The 21393-nt window shown below is 49.0% G+C and overlaps 1 protein-coding gene across 1 annotated transcript in view; it reads left to right on the forward strand.

Moving 5' to 3' along the window:
• The window catches only part of CCDC12 (coiled-coil domain containing 12), a 40519-nt gene continuing 21269 nt past the window's right edge, over positions 2144–21393 (forward strand). The window contains exon 1 of the mRNA XM_005696021.3: positions 2144–2460. Within this exon, the coding sequence (XP_005696078.1) occupies positions 2365–2460 (96 nt within the window). The 5' untranslated portion in view covers positions 2144–2364. The remainder of the gene's footprint in view (positions 2461–21393) is intronic.

A 21393-nucleotide genomic window follows, 5' to 3' on the forward strand; every position in this document is an offset into this window, starting at 1 on the left:
CCGCCCCGCCCCTCCCGGGACCGAGCAGAGGGCGGGGAGCCCGGCGGGAGGAGGAGCCTGAAGTCAGGGCGGCCCGGAGGGCGCCCAGCGGCCCCGCCCCCCTCCCCCAATCCGCGCGCTACCAGTGCCTCGGATAGGGCCAATCTGAGCCTTCCGGACTGGGGTCGGGGTCTGGGATTCCAGACTTGCCCCAGGTCTAGACTTGACCGACACGCAGCCCGCCTGGCTGGAACGGCCACCATTCGTGCAAGGGAGAGGCTCGCGGGCTTGGGGGAAGGGGCTGCGGGCCGCGGTTAGATGGGCAGTGTCCTTCAACAAGTTGCGAGGACAATAACCGTGATGACCACTTGTAGAACTTATACGTGCCAGGTGCTGGTCTAAGTGCTTTATGCGGAGACCGAAGTGCCACCTTTTTTTTTAATCCTATCGTTAGTGGAGCAGGATAGTGCGACGGGAGTGTGGAGTGGGGCGAGGGGATAAGAAAACTAGGACAAAACTCAAATAGCTCTGGGCGAGCAGTTTCCTCCACCTGTTTAGCAGTAGCTTTCACCTCGCCTGGATCCCCTCCTTCAGGAAGCCTTCCTAGATGCTCCAAGTGGAGGCAGCCTTCACTCCAGGGTTCAGCACTTGGTTCACATCTTTTGTTTTAACTTCAAGAGGATAAAGGCTAAAGGGTGCCTCGTGCCTCTGTTTGACAGGCAGAGAAACTGAAGCCCCAATGGGCCAAATGAGGACCATTTGGGCAGCATGAACAGGGACAGATGCCAGACAGTTTTCAGAACCAGTGCCACCATCACCCCTGGGCATCCTTCTTTCCCTACTTCCCCCACCCCCAGCACCCTGAGAAGTGAGGAGGGCCCTTGTTGTTGGCCAAGGGTAAGGCCCTCTATTGGGGCTGCTGGGGGGTTGCGGGTGGGGTTGCAGGACCCAGAGAGTTACCATCAATTAGAGGAATTGAGTCTGGAGGCCACTAGACCCTGGGTGGCCAAGAGGAGACACACTCTGTCTCCATACCCATCCTGTGCTGTCCTCGTGGGTTCACGGGCATCTCCTCCACTCTGGCCTTATTCCCTGCCCCATCCATCCTACTTCTGACATTTCCTGAGCACTGACTACCTTCCTATTGTGTATCACCTGGATACCTGGAAGGGCACCAAAAGGCCCAGGGTACAGAGGTCAAGAGGGTCATTTGTGGGGACAGGCTAAATAGGGTTGTGTGGCCCTGGAGATCTCTGTTGGGAACTGGGAAGGAAGGAGTGGGTGTCCACCTGCTGTCAGACTGGGAAGGGAGACCACAAGCGGGGAACGGCCTTGTTGAGACAAGTCACGGGTTTGGGTGTGGGTGGTGGGGGGAGGAGGAGGGCATGGGCTCCTCTCCTCAGGAGGTGGGAGGAAGTGTGGCTCTGGGAATCTGGATAGGCTATCAGAAGATACTGACTTCGGCCAAAGAGGTCTGTCTGTTGTCGGTTGTCAGGCCATGTTAATTAACTTGAAAGGATACCGTGGCAGCTCCAGCTGCGGAGCGGTGCACCTATTGGCCAAGGCCACACCAACTGTCAGCTTAGTTCTCAGGAACTAAGCTCAGAGTGGTCTCTTGGGGCCCCCTGGGCCCAAGTTGGGGTTTGCTCTTCTTCAGGTTAGGTAGTCTGGCTCCGGGTACTCTGCCACCCCATGAGGGGTTCGAGGTGGGAGGGGAGCATCCTTGAACCCAGAGGAAAATGGTCACTCAGCCAAGCCCTGCTCTGCTTAGGCTCTGTCTGAGCTGACAGCGGCCAGAGAAGGGCCCAGGGGCCCATGAACAAGTGTATCAAGGAAGCCACTGGTATCTTAAGAGGAAAGGAAAGGCAGACCACTTAATCTGGGGTCGGAATGGAGACAGTCAGGGAAGCCTTCCTGAAGGCATTCGAGCCTTGAAGAATCAGAAGTGGACAAAGATGGGTTAGTTCAGTAGCTCAGTCGTGTCCAACTCTTTGCGACCCCATGGACTGCAGCACGCCATGCCTCCGTCCATCACCAACTCCCGGAGTTTACTCAGAAAAAAAAGATGGGTCAGCGAATTGCAAAGTGGCGCCTAGGTAAAAACCAGAGAGATCGATGCGCTCTATCCTCCTTCACTCAGGTCTGGCTGCTCTTGCCGCTTTTTCCCTAATTGGCATTGGACGAATCGAGCCTTGGAGCCTTCTTTACCGGCCCCGAAGAGTTCGGACAGTCGCGAGGGAGGAAGAAGGCGGGTCCATTGGTTGGCTTTCGGGTCTTCCTGCTCTTCCATTCTCGTCCCTGGATTGGCCGTGAGAGGCTCATCTACACCTTGGGCCTGCGCGCTGAGGGGCGAAAGAAGGTTGAGGGGGGTTGTCTCTGGGCAAGATGGCGGCGACTGCGGCCGGTGTGGGCCGATTAGAGGAAGAGGCGTTGCGGCGAAAGGAACGGCTGAAGGCCCTACGGGAGAAAACCGGACGCAAGGTGAGGAATGCCCTGTGAGGGCCGTGGCTGAGGTAACCAACGTTTGGACCCGCCATAGCGACGAGAGGGCAGGGGGCTGCTGGGAAAAGGCAACGGCCGAGGTCACGCATGCGCGCGGTTCGAGCATGCGCACTGCGTCTGTGCCAGCCCAGTCCATGTGGCTTTGCTAGAGCTGTTTGTCCTTCGCAGGTGCTGTCGCGCATGCGTAGCGACGGGTAGGGCAGTGGTCGTCGCTCCGCAGTCCCTTTGGCTCCTGTGTTTTCCGTATGGGACTCCAGGGCCACTACGAGTTTCTCATGGTCATTGGTTTAGGCGTGGTTTGTTCGCGTCTGAACACGCTGAGTCTAACGTTTTCCCATGACCATCCGGCCTGTGTGCCAGAGCGCTCGGAGAACGGCAGTACGGAGTGTACTCTGAGCGCCCGGCTGAAAGCCTTGAGTACAGAAACTCGACAAGAAAGATCCATTTCTAGATTAGGGTAGACTTCGGGGAAAGAGGCGGGCCTTAGTTGTTTACCAGGCTCTTCTTTGGGGCTGGACCGTGTAGTCCTACTGGGTGCCAGACTTGGAAGCGTTGTTCCTTGGTCTTGTTTGACGCCAAAATGGCCTGATTCTGTTTCTACTTTGTTCTTCTCTCGGAAGTAATCGAGGGAAAGGAGAACTCTGAGGCTCACTGCTTCTGTGCGAACCCTGGACCTGTCACTTGGGGTTGTGAGATGTGGAACAAATTGCTTCATCTCCGTGAGCCTCGGTTTCTTCATGTCTCCAGTGGAGGATAACAACCCCTAAACGTTCGTTCTCACTGGATTATTTACTCTGTTAGATTATCTATATGCAAGAGCCCTGGAGACTGTAGAGTACGGAGGATGGACGTTGTTTATTCTGCTGTGTTTGGATGGGCAAAAACTTTGTCCTCAAGTGTGCAAAATACAAAGGATGTTATCTAGACCTGGAAGGGATTGGGGGAAACAGGGAGGCCATTTTCCAACTAAAAAAAGAGTCAGGCAGGTTGCTTTGGTTTGTTGCTTTTCTGCATAGCTCTCTGATGTCCTGCTAGAAAAGAGGAAGGGGAAGTAATAGAGAGTGAAAGCCAGCAGAATTGCCTTCTGTTTTTATTGGCAACTTTTCGGTCCTGTCAGTCATCTCTGCAAACTTCGTGGCCCAGGGATGCTCAGGACCTCAACTTTATAAACAGTAGCTAGTCGACTGGAGCTGTTGGCTTCGATTTAGGGCCCAGATGATTGGAATTTGGGTTTGAGGGCAGAACACAAAGAACAAAACAGCATCCTCAGTGCCCCTTACAATGGGAAGGAGGCCCAGGCTATCAGAAAACTGGCCTTTAAATAAACTATATATTTATTTTTGGCTCTGCTGGGTCTTTGTTGCTGAGTGGACTTATCTCTAGCAGCAGCAAGCTGGAGCTACTCTAGTTGTGGTGCGCGGGGCTTCTCATTGAGGTGGCTTCTCGTTTTGTGGAGCTCTGGGATACAGGCACAATAGTTGTGGCACCCGGGCTTAAGTTGCTTCGCCGCATGTGGGATCTTCCCAGATCAGAGGTTGAACCCACATGTCTTTTGCATTCGCAGGCGGATTCTTTACCACTGAGCCACCAGAGAAGTCCAAAACTCAGCTTTTAAGAGGGATTCTCTCAATGGGCTGAAAAAATGAGCCTATTTTTTCCCTTTGCTTTAAAAAAAGTTGTGTCGAATATACATAAACACAAAATTTACCATTAGATACTAATTGTGGTTATAGTTTTGATTTTCATTTCTCTGATGATTAGTGATATTGAACATCTCATGTGCCTATGGCCATTTGTGTGGGGTTTTTTTTTTGTGAAGTGTTTATCAATCCTTTCCCCCTATTTTTTTCTTTTTGCTATTGCTTTGCTCATTTTTTAATTGTGTTTTGACTGTAGTTGTTGAATTGTAGTTCTTCATGTGTTCTGGATTTTAAGCCTATATCAGATAAGTGATTTGTAAATATTTTCTCCCACTCCCAAGGTTGTATTTTCACTTTCTGCTAATGTCTTTTGATGTGCAGAGTTTTAAATTTTGATGGTCATTTTACCTTTTTCTTTTTCTGTTGTTGAGGCTGCTTTTGGTATTGCACCTAATGAACCATTGTCAAATAGAAGATCATGAAGCTTTTCCTCTGTTTTTTTCCTAAGAGTTTTATAGTTTTAGCTCTTTCATTTAGGTCTTTGATCCATTTCAAGTTAATGTTTGTATATGGTATAATGTACTTTCTTTTGCATGTGAAGGTCCTACTTTCCCGGGCCCATTTGTTGAAAAGACTGTCCTTTCTCTATTGAATGTTCTTTGTGCCCTTGTTGAGAATCATTTAACGGTATATGCAGGAGTTTATTTCCGGGCTCTCTCTCCTGTCCCATTGGTCTGTAGTTTGTCCTTAGGGCTGTGTCACACTGTTTTGATTACTGTAGCTTTGTAGTAAGTTTTGAAGTCAAGAAGAATGAGTCCTTCAACTTAATTCTCTTTCAGGATTCTTTTGGCTATTTGGGATTCCTTGAGATTCCATATGAATTTACTTTTATTTTTTCTGTTTGTGCAAAAAGCACCATTGAGATTTTGATAGGGGTTGCTCTGAATCCATAGGTCATTTTGAGGAATATTGCCATCCTAACAATATTGTCTTCCAGTTCAAGAGCATAGGATGTCTTTATGTTATTTAAGTCGTCAATTCCTCTCAGCAGTACTCTCTAGTTTATACTGTACAAGTCTTCAGCCTCGTTGGTAAATTGGTATTAGTGTTCCTCAGTATTTTATTCTTTCTCATGCTGTTGTAAATAGGATTCTTGTCTTAAATTCCTTTCAGGTTGCTCTTTGCCAGAAGTGCTGCTGATTTTCATCAGTTGATTTTGCATCCTGGAACTTTGCTGAATTTGTTATTGTTCCTGAGTTTTTTGTTTTTATTTTTATTCTTATTTGTTTTTATCTGGGTGGGTGGTTTGTCTGTTTTGGTGGGCTCTTTGGGGTTTTCTGCATATAAGATCATGTCCTCATTGAACGTCCTTTTTTGGCAGGTCTAGCTAGGAGCTCTTGATTATTCCACTCGTGTAGGCCTTTTCCTGCTTGCAGAGGGAAGTTAGAATGCTTAGTTGGTTCTTCAGTTCCCACACAGTGGTGTCAGTGGTGCAGCAGTGGTAGGCGATGAAGTGTTGTTTGGTTTGTTTGAACATGGTTATTAGAGCTAGTACTCCTTGTGTTCATTTGAACATGGGTTATTAGAGCTGGTACTCCTTGTGTTCAGCAGGTGTCTGTTGCGCACGCACCGTGCATCAGCCGTTCAGACGCTGGAGGTGCCACAGTGCACCAAGCACACAGAAGCCTGTGCCCCAGGCAGCTTCCATTTAGCTGGGGGAGCACTCGGTCAAGCAAAATACATCTTGTGTTAGATGGAGATGGTGTTATGAAGAAAAGAAAAGAAGGAAAGAGAGATGGGGTATGGCTGGTGCTCCTGTTTTACTCAGTAGCTCTGGCAGTTTAATTTCTTTATTAAAGGCAACAGTATTTTCAGATTTAACATGGGTAATGATACCACCTGCCTGGCTTATCTTATCTGGTGTTGATGACAACCTTGAGAAGAAGGAAGAAGGAGGGCTGATTTGTAGGTAGAAGCACTGAGACCAATAAACATGAGGCGGTTTTATTTGTCACGTAATGAGGAGGTCCCCTAAATGAACGCTGGGGTGAGGAGGGACCACGAGAACAGGGGGTGGCTGTCTTCACTCACTGGATTGGACTGGTTTCCCTGAGGCAGAGTGGGGCAAGTTGAGAAACCTTCCTATGTATTTTGTGATTCCTTAAGGTTTTATGAATTACATCCCCCAAAAAACAACAGTGGCAAAAAAGTATAGACCTCAATCCAAGCTGCCCACGTACCTTAATCTTTTCTGATTAAGACCCTAACTAGTCCTGATTCTGGCCCTTCTTCACACCAACAAGGATGGGTGTGGCCTTACTTGCCACAGTTCCTTTTCTTTTTTTTGATATACTTTTTTATTTTGGTAAAATCTGGGTGACCTAAAATTTGCCATTTAACTGTTTTTCATCGGCATTAAATATATTCACAAATGTTGCGCAACCGTCACCACTATTTCTGCAACGTTTTCATCACTCTAAACAGAAACTCTGCAGCCATTAAGCAATAACTCCCCATTCCTCTCTTACCCCGGCCCCTTGTAGCTGCTAACCTACTTTCTGTCTCTCTGAATTTGCCTAATGTAAATATCTCATATAGAAAGGAATCTTTCAGTATTTGTGCTTTTGTATTTGGCTTATTTCACTTAGTGAAATAATGCTTGTAATTCTGGGTCCATCCATTCTAGTATGTAACAGTTTCCTTTTAAAAGCTGAATAATATTCCATTTTATATATATGTATGTACACATACACCCTCACCTTATATGTATATACACAGAACACATTTTGTTTAGTCATCTGTTCATGGACACCTTTTGACAGTTGTGATTAATACTGCCACTGGTATATTGGTGTACTTTTGGTGTATAAATCTTTGAGTCCCTGTTTTTAGTTCTGAGTATATATCTAAGGAGTGAAATTGCTTGTAATTCTGTGTTTAACTTTTTGAGAAACTGCCAAGCTATTTCACACAGCAGCTGTATCATTTTCCACTACCACCCGCAATGCATGAGGGTTCCAACCTCTCTACATACTTGCCAAGACTTGTGATGTTCCTTTAAAAATAAATTCTAGCTCTCCTGGTAGGTGTGAAGTGGTGTCTCATTGTGGTTTTGGTTTGCATTTCCCTGATGATTATTGCTGTTGAGCACCTTTTTATGATTTTCCATTTGTATATGTTCTTTGGCGAAATATCTATTCATGTCCCTTGCTTGTTTTTAATTAGGTGGTTTGTCTTTCTGCTGTTGAGTTGTGGTTGATTTCTTTACATACTCTGGATATTAAACTGTGGTCAGATATGGGATTTGCAAGTATTTTCTCCCATTCTGTGGGCTGTCTTTTCACTTTATCGGTAGTGTCCTTTGATGCACGACAGTTCTTAAAATTTTGATGAATGCTGATTTATCTTTTCTTACCTTTCGTTTCCTGTGGTTTTAGTGTCATATTTAATCTTCACAGTTCTTGAGTGACGTTATTGTTGGGGTAGATGCCTGGGAAAAAGCCACTCAAGGGTCTACAGTCAGAGTTAATTTTCCAGCCCACAGTCATTTCCTGTGGGACTTGTGAGTGGGGAGGAAGTACGGCCTGCCTGCTGCTAGGAGATAGGAAACGAGGGGTCTCCTCACCCAGAGAGGCAGTGGTGCCCCGCTTTTATAGTTCATTCCTCTGATGTGAGGATGAGGCCGCCGTGGGGCAGACTCCAGGCTTGAGCACTGCCTCAGCCTGTTGATGGAGAGTGCCTGTCTGCCCCATGGGGGTGGCTCCCTGCTGGCCCCCTAGACTCAGTGGCAGGTCCTTCATTGATACCATCTGTGCGCATGGTTTTGCTGGAGGTATCATGGTTTCAGGCATGAGGTTGATTTTCCTCATGGTTTATCTTCTTCTCTCTCACAAGACTGTAAACTCATAATGTAGAGTCATCTAGAGGAATCCGTCCTGAGAGTGTGACAGACGGACTCAAGATTCCGGTCACAGGTTTCCATGTATTATTCAGTAGTAAAGCTCCATCATGGTTGTGCAGCTCGGCAGTTTTCCAGAGTGCTTACTTGCTAGCCCACATGATGCCACTGATTTGAGAGGGGGCAAGATGCTGTGTTCCGAGGTGCTGGGATGCCCAAGGTGATGGAGGCTAAGTAACTCTGCTGGATTCTTGCCCAAGCAAGACCCTCTGCTAGAGGGGGCTTTTATTCAGGGGCAGCCTCACTTGTAGCAGCATCCTGCAAGTCAGCCAGTCCAGGGTGACAGGTGGAGAGACCACATACAATATTCGACCATGCTCCTGGGGTTCCTGGGAAAGCCACGCTGGGTCCAGGGATGCTTCACGGGAAGGCAGAGTGGAACATGAGCTGAGTCATGATGGATGGGACTGAGGATGGAGTATTAAAGTAGCTGGAAAGGAATGTTCCACAGGAACAGTTCAGAGATGGGGACATTCAGGGGCACAGAGAGCCCAGCAGGGATGCTCCAGAGGGTTTGACAGCACACAGTTGGCAGGAATGGAGTCTGAAAGTGCTGCTGGGCAGTCTGGTGGCCAAGTTCTACAGGAGCCAGAACTTCCGGCTGGGAGGGCAGCCAGCCTTCCCCGGGCACATACTTCTGTATTGTAGTATTGGAACCTCGTTTCCTGATGCTCATCTGGAGGTTCCAAGCCAGGTGAGTAGGTGAACAGTTCAAGGCTGTCGATGAAGCTCTGTGTCATTCTCTTCCGTCCTGGCCACCAGGGCACCTTGAGGCCACTTTCTTCTCTGATCTCGTCCTCATCAGCAGCCAGATGGAGGCTTCCAAAAGTGATTCAGTTGGCACAAACATTCACCCTTTGGCTGTTGGTTCTTCTGACATTTGGCCTGGATTGGACTGTCTCTTTCTGCCCCGAGACTTGGAGACTGGTTGTCTGCTCAGCCAGCCCCTCAGGGATTGGGTGTGACCTCAGGGCCAAGGTCTGGCTGTCAGCTTTCAGGTTCAACAGCAGTTCCTGTTTTCCGCTCTAGAGAACAGAACAGTGCTGTTCAGGGTTTTCTGTACAATCTGTGCTGTCTCGCGCTGCAGCCACGAGCCACATGTGGCTCTTGAACCCTTGAAATGTGGCTAACGTGCGTTAATTTTATTCCATGGGCTTCCCTGGTGACTCAGTGGAAAAGAATTCGCCTGCAGTGCAGGAATCGCAGGAAACCCAGGTTCGATCCCTGAGTTGGGAAGATCCCCTGGAGGAGGGCATGGCAACCCCACTCCACTATTCTTGTCTGGAGAATCCAATGGACAGAGGAGCCTGGTGGGCTACAGTCCATGGGGTCGCAAAGAGTCAGACACAACTGAAGCGACTTAGCACTCACGCAAATTAGTTTATATTTGGACAGCCATCCTTTATGTATGACTGCCTTATAGAACAGTGTATCTCTGGAGGGCTTGCTCCATCTCATCCAATTCATAAGAGACTGTGTCTCACCTGAACTCCCATTAAGAGCCAAGAAGGAGAGGGCAGGTGGCAACCCAGGTGACCATCACGTCAGCCTCAGGTTTTAGAGTTGGGGCAGAGGGCTTTGAAGTTGTCAGTCTTTGTAGCCAGTGTCTCCAGCCGATGTATATTCCTGACCTTTTGAGTGTGCACCCACTGGAGTTGAATGCTGACGGAAATTCGCTGGCGCAGTTGTGATCTTCACACTCAAGACACGAGCGTATGGAGAGCGGAAGCAGTGCCAAGGCAGAGGGGAGCGGGTTGAAACTCTCTGACCTGGGTGTTGTGGGTAAAGTCCTAGCCAGTGTGGGGTGAGGGAATAAGAGGGAGCTTGAGGGAAGGGCTCGCATGGGTTGTGGGCAGCAGAGGGTGGCAGCAAGTGAGGGATGGTGGAGGACAGTCCAGCGAGCTGGGGCGGCAGGGGTAGTCTGACTTGTCTGTGACCGGCTCATGTCTCAGGAAGCTGTCTCTGTCCCCACCCCACGTGGCCACATTCCCATGCCCAACAGCCTGATTGCTAAGTCACTTGAGGCAGTTATGTCTCCTGGGTTGACAGCCTTTTGCAGGTTGGCAGACCCAACATTTACATGACTGCTTATAGGGTCTCATGACTTGTTCATTCCTGAAGCAGTCCTTTAAGATAGACGTTGAGTACTCCCTATTTAATAGGTCAGGAGACCTAGGGCTGTAGGGACCTCTCATGTCTGTGCTTTGTCATGTTGTCAGTCCTGGGTGGTCCCTTAAGCTCTGGCCCTGTGTCCCTCTCCACTCCTCACCCCCAGGAGCTTGGGAACAAGCAGCCCTGAAGAAGAGGTCACCTTCCCATCAGGTACAGAAATTGCCACCAGGTTGCCTGGAGGATCCGCAAGACAAAGCAGAGAGCCTGTGCTTTGTGTGTAGACTGTCCGGTTCAAATCTCAGCTCCACTCATCCCCTTTTGGGATGAGAGCAAATCTTGAAAGCTCTAGACCTCCCTGTCTCTGTCTGTAAAATCCAGACCTCGTCAGTAGCCAGGAGCACAGAGAAGGGGTCCGAAAGGGTCCATCTTAAAGTCTTGCACACGGGCCTTTTACCAACGTGGGTGTCTGTCCTGTCTCTACTGCCCTCCTGGAAGCGGGAGGTCAGGTGGTCCTCCAGCCCTCTCTATTGGATGACAGTGGGTGGAGCCCACCCTGTTTCCAGCGGAAGCAAAGAGGACATCCTCCTGGCCCCCTGACTTTACTCAGCCCAGCCCTGATTCCTTGAAGGTATCAACAGAATTCATTTTTAGTGCAGGAGGTTTGGATTAACCAAAAAAAGAAAAAGTGAATTTGCAGAGCTGCAACCTGGATGAGGTGTGCTGTACCCATTCATCCTAAGGACCAATCTTCACTTCCCCACCTCTGCTTGGAGCCCGAGGTCTTAGAGGCCAGTGCAAGGGAGAACCTCGTGGTGGGCTCCCCACACAGACACCAGTTGACGAACCAGTATTGAAACCTTGGATTGAGTCATCCCCTCAGAGGGCCCTGGACTTGTTCATTTGTCAAATAAAGGTGTTGAATCAGTCAGAGGTCCTCACACCTACTGGTGCCCCAGAATCACCTAGGGAGACAACTTGCAGTTTCTTCCCTGGCTCCGTCCGAAACCTCCTATTGGGATCTTAGGATAGTGGCTAGAAATCCGAGCATTTTTGAAGTTTCCCAGATGATTCTGGTATGGTATTTATCTGGAAATCCCCGATCACTCCCTGGATATCCCCCCTTGACAAAAGGAAGTGGAACACTCCCTTTCCTGGAGCCCTTCCTAACTGCAGAAACTCTGCAGCCAGCCACCCAACAAGTATTTATTGAGCACCAGCTGTTTGTCAGGCACTAGGGATCTAACCTGTGAAAAAGACTGCGTCCCTGCCTCCAGGGGCTTCTATGGGAGGGGCGGGTAGGGGCCCTTGTTCCTGAGATAAGTCCAGGGGAGAGTGGTCTTGCAGGGGAAATCAGGAGTCCAGTTTAGGCCACTTTAGTTCTGAGATGACTTTTAGACACCTAAGTGGAGAGAGACTGTCAGGCAGGCATCTGCTGAAAGATGCTTGTGTAGGAGGATTCGAAGCATTGGGGCTAGACGAGATCCCCTGGTTACGGAGCTTAGACAGCAAAGGGGGTTCAGTTCAGTTCAGTTCAGTTGCTCTGTCGTGTCCGACTCTGCGACCCCATGAATCGCAGCACGCCAGGCCTCCCTGTCCATCACCATCTCCCAGAGTTCACTCAGATTCATGTCCATCGAGTCAGTGATGCCATCCAGCCATCTCATCCTCTGTCGTCCCCTTCTCCTCCTACCCCCAATCCCTCCCAACATCAAAGTCTTTTCCAATGAGTCAACTTTTCGCATGAGGTGGCCAAAGTACTGGAGCTTCAGCTTCAGCATCATTCCTTCCAAAGAAATCCCAGGGCTGATCTCCTTCAGAATGGACTGGTTGGATCTCCTTGCAGTCCAAGGGACTCTCAAGAGTCTTCTCCAACACCACAGTTCTAAAGCATCAATTCTTCGGCGCTCAGCTTTCTTCACAGTCCAACTCTCACATCCATACATGACTACTGGAAAAACCATAGCCTTGGCTAGACGGATCTTATTCGGCAAAGTAATGTCTCTGCTTTTGAATATGCTATCTAGGTTGATCATAACTTTTCTTCCAAGGAGTAAGCGTCTCTTAGTTTCATGGCTGCAGTCACCATCTGCAGTGATTTTGGAGCTCAAAACAATAAAGTCTGACACTGTTTCCACTGTTTCCCCATCTATTTCCCATGAAGTGATGGGACTGGATTCCATGGTCTTCGTTTTCTGAATGTTGAGCTTTTAGCCAACTTTTTCACTCTCCTCTTTCACTTTCATCAAGAGGCTTTTTAGTTCCTCTTCGCTTTCTGCCATAAGGGTGGTGTCTTCTGCATATCTGAGGTTATTGATATTTCTCCCAGCAATCTTGATTCCAGTTTGTGTTTCTTCCAGTCCAGCGTTTCTCATGATGTACTCTGCATGTAAGTTAAATAAGCAGGGTGACTATATACAGCCTTGAGGTACTCCTTCTTTTCCTATTTGGAACCAGTCTGTTGTTCCATGTCCAGTTCTAACTGTTGCTTCCTGACCTGCATACAGATTTCTCAAGAGGCAGATCAGGTGGTCTGGTATTCCCATCTCTTTCAGAATTTTCCACAGTTTATTGTGATCCACACAGTCAAAGGCTTTGGCATAGTCAGTCAAGCAGAAATAGATGTTTTTCTGGAACTCTCTTGCTTTTTCCATGATCCAGTGGATGTTGGCAATTTGAGCTCTGGTTCCTCTGCCTTTTCTAAAACCAGCTTGAACATCAGGGAGTTCATGGTTCACGTATTGCTGAAGCCTGGCTTGGAGAATTTTGAGCATTACTTTACTAGCATGTGAGATGAGTGCAATTGTGCAGTAGTTTGAGCATTCTTTGGCATTGCCTTTCTTTGGGATTGGAATGAAAACTGACCTTTTCCAGTCCTGTGGCCACTGCTAAGTTTTCCAAATTTGCTGGCATATTGAGTGCAGCACTTTCACAGCATCATCTTTCAGGATTTGAAATAGTTCAACGGGAATTCCATCACCTCCACCAGCTTTGTTCATAGTGATGCTTTCTAAGGCCCACTTGACTTCATATTCCAGGATGTCTGGCTCTAGGTGAGTGATCACACCATCGTGATTATCTGGGTCATGGAGATCTTTTTTGTACAGTTCTTCTGTGTATTCTTGCCACCTCTTCTTAATATCTTCTGCTTCTGTTAGTTCCAGACCATTTCTGTTCTTTATCGAGCCCATCTTTGCATGAAATGTTCCCTTGGTATCTCTAATTTTCTTGAAGAGATCTCTAGTCTTTCCCATTCTGTTCTTTTCCTCTATTTCTTTGCATTGATCACTGAAAAAGGCTTTCTTATCTCTTCTTGCTATTCTTTGGAACTCTGCATTCAGATGCTTATATCTTTCCTTTTCTCCTTTGCTTTTCGCCTCTTGTTTTCACAACTATTTGTAAGGCCTTCCCAGACAGCCATTTTGCTTTTTTGCATTTCTTTTCCATGGGGATGGTCTTGATCCCTGTCTCCTGTACAATGTCACGAACCTCATTCCATAGTTCATCAGGCACTCTATCTATCAGATCTAGTCCCTTAAATCTATTTCTCAGTTCCACTGTGTAATCATAAGGGATTTGATTTAGGTCATACCTGAATGGTCTAGCAGTTTTCCCTACTTTCTTCAATTTAAGTCTGAATTTGGCAATAAGGACTTCATGATCTGAGCCACAGTCAGCTCCTGGTCTTGTTTTTGTTGACTGTATATAGCTTCTCCATCTTTGGCTGCAAAGAATATAATCAATCTGATTTCGGTGTTGACCGTCTGGTGATGTCCATGTGTAGAGTCTTCTCTTGTGTTGTTGGAAGAGGGTGTTTGCTATGACCAGTGCATTTTCTTGGCAAAACTCTATTAGTCTTTGCCCTGCTTCATTCTGTATTCCAAGGCCAAATTTGCCTGTTACTCCAGGTGTTTCTTGACTTCCTACTTTTGCATTCCAGTCCCCTATAATGAAAAGGACATCTTTTTGGGGTGTTAGTTCTAAACGGTCTTGTAGGTCTTCATAGAACCGTTCAACTTCAGCTTCTTCAGCGTTCCTGGTTGGGGCATAGACTTGGATTACCGTGATATTGAATGGTTTGCCTTGGAGGCAAAGGGGGTTAGATACTGCCTAACAGTGTATAACTTTATTGCTACTTCTGTCTCGGATATTCCTTTGGAAAAGGTGTATGGATTCATTACACATTCTATTGTATTATCTATAGATTATAAGATAAAGTCAAGCATGTACCTGGTGATACTTTTCAAGTTGACTTGTCTTTATACTTAGAAATGTCTCTTAATAGTAGGCTTCCCTGATGGCTCAGATAGTAAGGAATCTGTCTGCAGTGCAGGAGACCTGTGTTCGATCCCTGGGTCAGGAGGATCCCCTGGAGAAGCAAATGGCAACCCACTCCAGCATTCTTGCCTAGAGAATTCCATGGACAAAGGAGCCTGGCAGACTGCAGCCCATGGGGTCGCAAAGAGTCGGACATAGCTGAGCAACTATCACTTACTCAACAGTTTTCCAAAATGCTTACACAGTTTTACACTCCCACCAGCAGTGTCTGAGAGTTCTTTCCAGTACTTGATATGGTTAGTCTTTTTCATGTTAGCCTTGCTGATGGAAGTGCAGGGGTATCCCTTTGTGGTTTAAATTTGCATTTTCTTCCTAACTAATACAATTCTGTATCTTTTCGTATATTTATGTGAAGTGCCTGTTATGCCTTTTATTGGGTTGTTGTTCAGTTGCTCAGTTGTGTCCAACTCTTTGCGACCCTATGGACTGCAGCATACCAGGCTTCCCTGTTCTTCACTGTCTCCCCGAGTTTGCTCACACTCATGTCCATTGAATCAATGGTGCCATCCATTGGGTTGCCTGGCACTTTTTCCTATTGATTTTGGAGAGTTCTTTATTCCAGTCTTGAGCGCGTCCTTTGTTCTATATATGTACTCTAGCTGTCTCTCTGGATCTTGACTTTTCTTGCTTTTAATCACATTCTTTGATGAAGAGAAATTCTTCATTTAACGTAGGCCAATTTATCCATTTTTTCCGCTAATGCTTCGTGGCCCATTTAAGGAAATGGCTGCATACTCTGGGTCATGTTGATATTCCCTTGTGTTGTATTCTAAAAGTGTTATTGTTTCACCTTTCACCTTTAGATTGCCTATCCATCTGAAATTTATTTTTACATTGTTTAAAGTAGATGTCAAGATTTTCTCCCCATATGGATATCAGTGAGTCAGCACTATTTATTATCTGGCATTTATTTTTTTAGAAAGAAGACTATTTCTCTCTGAATGTTTGGCATGCAGTGTCCTTGATAAGACATACTGCTAATCTCCCGCAACTTCTTTTTTTAAAAAATATTTATTTATGTGGCTGTGCCAGGTATTAGATGCAGAACGTGGACTCTTTAGTTGTGACATGTGGGATCTGGTCTCCTGACCAGGGATCGGACCCAAGCCTCCTGCATTGGGAGCTCAGAGTCTTAGCTACTGGACCACTAGGGAATTCCCCCGCAGCATCTGATAGTAGTTGTAGTTACTATAATAATAGTAGTAGTGACTTTTTTTTTTTGCTTTGAATGTTACTGAGTCCCAGTTCATGCCAGCCCCCCAAGAGATAGGCAGCTCCTTGGAGCAGGGACAACTCAGATTTATTTTGACAAGGATTTAGACATTTCATGGCCTGGGCAGTTGTCCTGCGTGTTCTGTGTCCCATAACTCTGAGCCTGTTGGCTTTGTGCACCGGAAGGGACTTATTTCGGACTCATGAGGACGGCGGGGGCCTGTCAGCCTGGCTCCCCAAAGCCACTTAGATTCCGTCCACTCTGTCCACACTCTGGAGCAACTGGGGGGTGTTCTGACTAGAAATATGAGTTGCCTCGAGCAGTTGCTTCTAGGTCAGTTGTCTGAACTCAGGCTTTGTGTTTTACATTCCCGCCTGCTGACCCTTGGAGCAGGATGTGGTTGCTCTGTAGTACTAAGTATTGTAATCCAGGATTGAAATGCAATCTGTGCTATTATTATTATTTAAAAAAATGTGTTTGTTGGAGTCTAGTTAATTTATAATGTTGTGTTAGTTTCAAGTGTACAGCAAAGAAATTCAGTTATACATAGACATATGTCCACCCTTTTTTAGACCCTTCTCCCATAGAGCCCATTAGAGTACTGAGTGGAGTTCCTGTGCTGTAGAGTAGGTCCTAACTAGTTGCCTATTTTATACATAGTAGTGACGTGTATCGGAGAAGGCAGTGGCACCCCACTCCTTTCCAGTACTCTTGCCTGGAAAATCCCATGGACGGGGGGCTGCAGTCCATGGGGTCGCTAAGAGTCGGGCACGACTGAGCGACTTCACTTTCACTTTTCACTTTCATGCTTTGGAGAAAGAAATGGCAACCCATTCAGCGTTCTGGCCTGGAGAACCCCAGGGACGGGGGAGCCTGGTGGGCTGCCGTCTATGGGGTCGCACAGAGTCGGACGCGACTGAAGCGACTTAGCAGCAGCAGCAGCAGCAATGTGTATGGATTTCTCTGGTAGCTCAGCTGGTAATGAACCCCACTTGCGATGCAGGAGACCCCCGTTCAATTCCTGGGTCGGAAAGATCTCCTGGAAAAGGCATAGGCTACTCACCCCAGCATGCTTGGGCTTCCCTGGGGGCTCAGACGGCCGCCTGCAATGCGGGAGACCTGGGTTCAATCCCTGGGTCTGGAAGATCCCCTGGAGGAGAGCATGGCAACCCACTCCAGTATTCCTGCCTGGAGAATCCCCATGATCAGAGGAGCCCAGCGGGCTACAGCCCATTGGGTCGCAGGGTTGGACATGGCTGAGCGACTAAGCACAGCACAGCAGTAGTGCGTGTGCGTGAGTCCCATTTTCCCAGTGTGTCTCTTTCCCCCTTTCCCCTCTGTGTTCTTGTTTCAGGAGAAGATATGCCCCATGTTTCGTCCTGGGGTACTGAAGAATGCCTCCCCCCAACACACACCCTCATATTTTGCCACCCCCCAGATACCCCCAACTCACCTCCACATACACGCAACAGTATACCCCCAAACCTCCCACCCCCATTGACTCCCTTGCATCATTGCACCCCACACCTCCTCACATACCCCCAGCCCCCTACCTGCGCACCTCCCCACACACCCCAAACAGCAACCTGCCAGACTATGCCCACACCTCCTGTACTCCCAACCCTGAGTCCCCTCATCCCACCCCTGTACGCATCCCATAACTCCCCAAAGCACACACGCCCCACGCCCCACGCCCTCAACACTGCCCTCCCCCCGACACACACATCCTGAACAGCTGGGAGGACTCGTGTGTCTAGTTTCTAAGCCCCCGCAGAGATCTAGGAGACCCCGTGGTGGAGCTCGCTGTGGCTGGGGGTCACGGCTGGCCCTGCTTCCTCCGGGGCCCTTTCCTCACTCCTGGGTGGCTGGCTTCTCCCCGGTTTTGTTTTGGAAGGAAGCAACAGCTTGTACTCTTGAAAGAATTCCTAGAGGAGAAACAGTTGCTGTGGTAACGATGCCCAGTGGGGAGTAAAATCTACACTCCAGGGCTGTATTGACTCTGGGCTCTCAAGAGCTGCTCTGTCTAGAGAAAATGCGAGTGGCTGTCCTTTCAAGGAGAGCACTCCGTCTCCCCCCAACCAATCCATCTCTCCTCGTGTGCAGGGCAGGGCTGCACTCAGGGTCTGGCAGGGCGATCTGAATGCTGAATAATTGTGTGTGTGTGTGTGTGTGTGTGTGTGTGTGTGTGTGTGTGTGTGTGTGTGTGTGTGTGTGTGTGTGTGTGTGTGTGTGTGTGTGTGTGTGTGTGTGTGTGTGTGCAGGGCGATCTGAACGCTAAATAAGTCTGTGAGTGTGTGTGTGTGTGTGTGTGTGTGTGTGTGTGCAGGGCGATCTGAACGCTAAATAAGTCTGTGAGTGTGTGTGTGTGTGTGTGTGTGTGTGTGACAGCTGGAGAGGCGGTTCTCCGCTGACAGCAGAGCCTTCCTGCCCTGGGTCCAGGAGTCCTTGAGAGCCGGGCTCTTTGGGGTGAGCAGCAAGTTTCCAAGCCCTCTTCTCACTCCTGCTGAGAAATGCCGGCTGTGTGCTGGGCCTGTGAAGGGATTGGGGGCCAATGTCAGCGAGGCTGGGCCCAGTGGGGCAATGGACCTGTGCACACCGGTTGCAATCCTGCTGACTGGCGTGCACTGGCCTGGGGCCGGAGTGTGTGTTGGGGGGTGCCCTGAGAGAGCTGTGCGGGCTCGCAGGAGGGGTGAGCTGTGTGGAGGAGGGAGTCCTGGACCCAGTGCGAATCTCCTGTATCTTATTGGCTGGCCTGTGGGTCACCTCTTCATTTGGGCTTTGTGTTCCAGGTGGCCTAACTCTGACCTGGTGGAGGTGCCGCAAAAACCCTTGAGGAGGGGTGTGAGGGGCTGGCTCTCTGGAGCCCTGGGAGAAGGAGGGTGGGGTGGAAGCAGAATAGGCTGGTGGAAAGGTGTCTGACTTCAGGGAGACCGCCTGTGGAAGCCCCCGCCCCAGCAACCCCGCACACTGTGGCTGGCTTTTCTGACCTGGACTCACATCCCCTGCACGCATGATGGAGCTGCCCTTCTAAACCGTGGTCAGCTCAAGCACAAGGCCTAGGTTCTCCTCAAGATGAAGGGAGGGGAGGAGAAAGGCATGCGTGTGGAGTCAGTCATGTGCCCCTTTTCAGAGATGGGGTGAGGGGAGCAGGCCTCACTTGGGTGATGGAATTCGGGGGCCTCGTGCTCAGGGTGCAGGTGAGAGCGTCCGGCCCCACTGTCATCATTGTCGTGGTCGGCGCCTACTGTTCATGGTGTGGCCACAGCAGAGAGCTCCACACGTCACAGACGCTCCCTCGTTTAACACCCCTCTGCACTTTTGGAAAGTGCTGCTCAGAGAGGGCCATGAACTCAGGAGTCCCACAGCTCGGCTGCTTTGTGCGGTTCAGCTTCTCAACCTTTCAGCCCAGCACATGGTTAAAAGAAAAACTGCTTTGCTTCCAGAGGAAATATGTGTAGGTGAAAACCGAAAGACCTTGTTCAAGCAATTTTTTCCCCCACAAATAAATGTGCCAGTTCTGGCTTGTAGTTTAAATTTGGTTTTAATGAGGACTTTATCACTTGGAGATCGCACCAGAGAGGAGACAGCTGTCTTCCCTGTACTTCTCAGACTGTGACACTCTGAGAAGCAGCTGATCAGAGGTTAAAATAGCTTCTAGTCTCCTAGGAGCTTCAGCGCACTTTGTTGCTCTATAAACCGCTGACTTGCCTGGGAGTTGACTTGTCAAGAATTTGCTGTTTGAACTGGGGTTCTAGGGTTAGGGCCTTGCACATTTCAGGCTCAGCTCCAGGTTGGGATGAAGGGATAGTGAGAGGAACCCAGGTGAGACCTTTGGCTTGCCTGCATCTGCCATCGGCCTTTGTGGTGGACCTGGGGGGATTCTGGAAACACATCCACAGAACACTTTATATCCCGAGCCCAGTTGCTCCATTTGCAAACTGGGCCTCGGGACCTTTGCCTGGCTTGTATCCAGGGCCTCCCTGTGGATCAGATGAGTCAGGGTATCTAAGAAACGTGGAATGCTTAAAGTGATGCTCATGATGTTGGACTGTTCTTATATGTGGCCACATGAAGCCAGGGTACTTAGTTGCAAGCAACAGAAATCTGTTCTGGCTGGTTGGTTTGTTTGTTCATTTGTAAAAAAGAGAGCATACCGTGGAGATAGGCAGTCAGAAAGAAGCCCAGCATTTCACAGAAAAAGGGCTTGCCCTCAAATGTCTGGACACTGCAGCTGCTTGCTGCCAACATTCCAGAGAAAAGTCTGTTTGCTGGCCCCTCTCTCTGCTGGGACAGCGAGTAGTGGGCACTTCCAGCTTCTAGAGCATGAAGCTGGCTCGTCCTCTCCCAGGACTCCACATGGAACCTTCCCAAGTAAGGGAAGGGTGTGGTGGGCACTGGGCAGCCCATAGAATGACCTGGGAATTCAAGTTCCGGTCACCTTCTTGCATGGCTCCAGGCAACATGATAAAATAGACAAGTACCAGTCCGATTGAAATCTAAACCCCAGGTCTAGACCAGCCCAGCTCTTGGCCTTCTCGTGCTGCGCTCTGCCTGGGTCTCTCGTGGCCCGTGTTTATGTTGCATGAGAGATTTCTCTGTTTCTTCTCATCCTGTCTACTCTGATGCAGAGCCCACCCCGGGGACCACAGGCAGCTTGGGGTGGCTTCATACAGGTCACTTCCTCCCCTGGGTCAGCCTCTCTGAGAGGAGGGATGTGATCTGACTCAGAGGCTCCTCAGCTGGGGCCATGCACTAGAATCATGACCTCGGAGTGGGCCAGCTCTTGAAACATGCAGATTCCTGAGTCTTACCCTGCAAGATTCTGATTGAACACATGCCCTGGGCCTCTGGATGTAGTTTTTGTTGGACCGGGTGCTCTCTGAGGTCTTTGCAGCTCTAGCAGTTGGTGGCTTTGTTGCTTTTCTCACTCAGTAATGGACATGGTCACCCTTCGGTGGCTCCTGTGCAGAAAGCACTCCCAAGCCTTGAGGCTGTTTATTTGAAAGAGTTTTAGGGGCGTGCTGCAATCAGAAACCTCTGTTTAAATGCTGACCTGTCTTTTATTAGCTGTGAACTGTTGAGTAAGCTCCTTAGCTGTTCTGAACCTCGTCGTCGTCGTCGTCGTCGTCTGGATGGGATGATAATGCCTGACCCCAGGGCAGCTGTGGGGGCCAGAGGCTCCATGTGCACGGGTGAAGCGTGGGCAGCTGTGTGAGCACAGCCTGGCACCATGCGGCTGGCAGGGGCTGTCCCTCCAGACACACCAAGGGGGCAGCTGCCATCTGCCAGCCTTGGGGTGAGGACGTGGCCTTTTTGACCCATTCCTGGCTTGTTTTTCCCGTGGCCTCAACCAATGACCACTGCCCTTTCCTTTCTGGCCCTTCCCAAATGTTCTTTATCAATAACACTCCATCACATTGTTACCACCTGCGTGTCGCTAGTTTCACACTGCTTGTAAATGAAGTCTGTAGCCCCCAGGGCAGGCCTTTCCCTGCCGTTTCCTCCTCCAAGGGCACTGTGGGGGTCTCTGCCCGCCCCTTGGACACAGGGCCCAGCCTCACACACCCAGTATTTCTAGTAACTCCGGCACTCCCTGCGCTGCCCTGCCTGCTCTGCTTTGACTGACTGTCCCTCCAGGTCAGCTCGAATTTCAT

Source organism: Capra hircus, chromosome 22, assembly GCF_001704415.2.
Source record: "Capra hircus breed San Clemente chromosome 22, ASM170441v1, whole genome shotgun sequence".
Classification (NCBI taxonomy): domain Eukaryota; kingdom Metazoa; phylum Chordata; class Mammalia; order Artiodactyla; family Bovidae; genus Capra; species Capra hircus.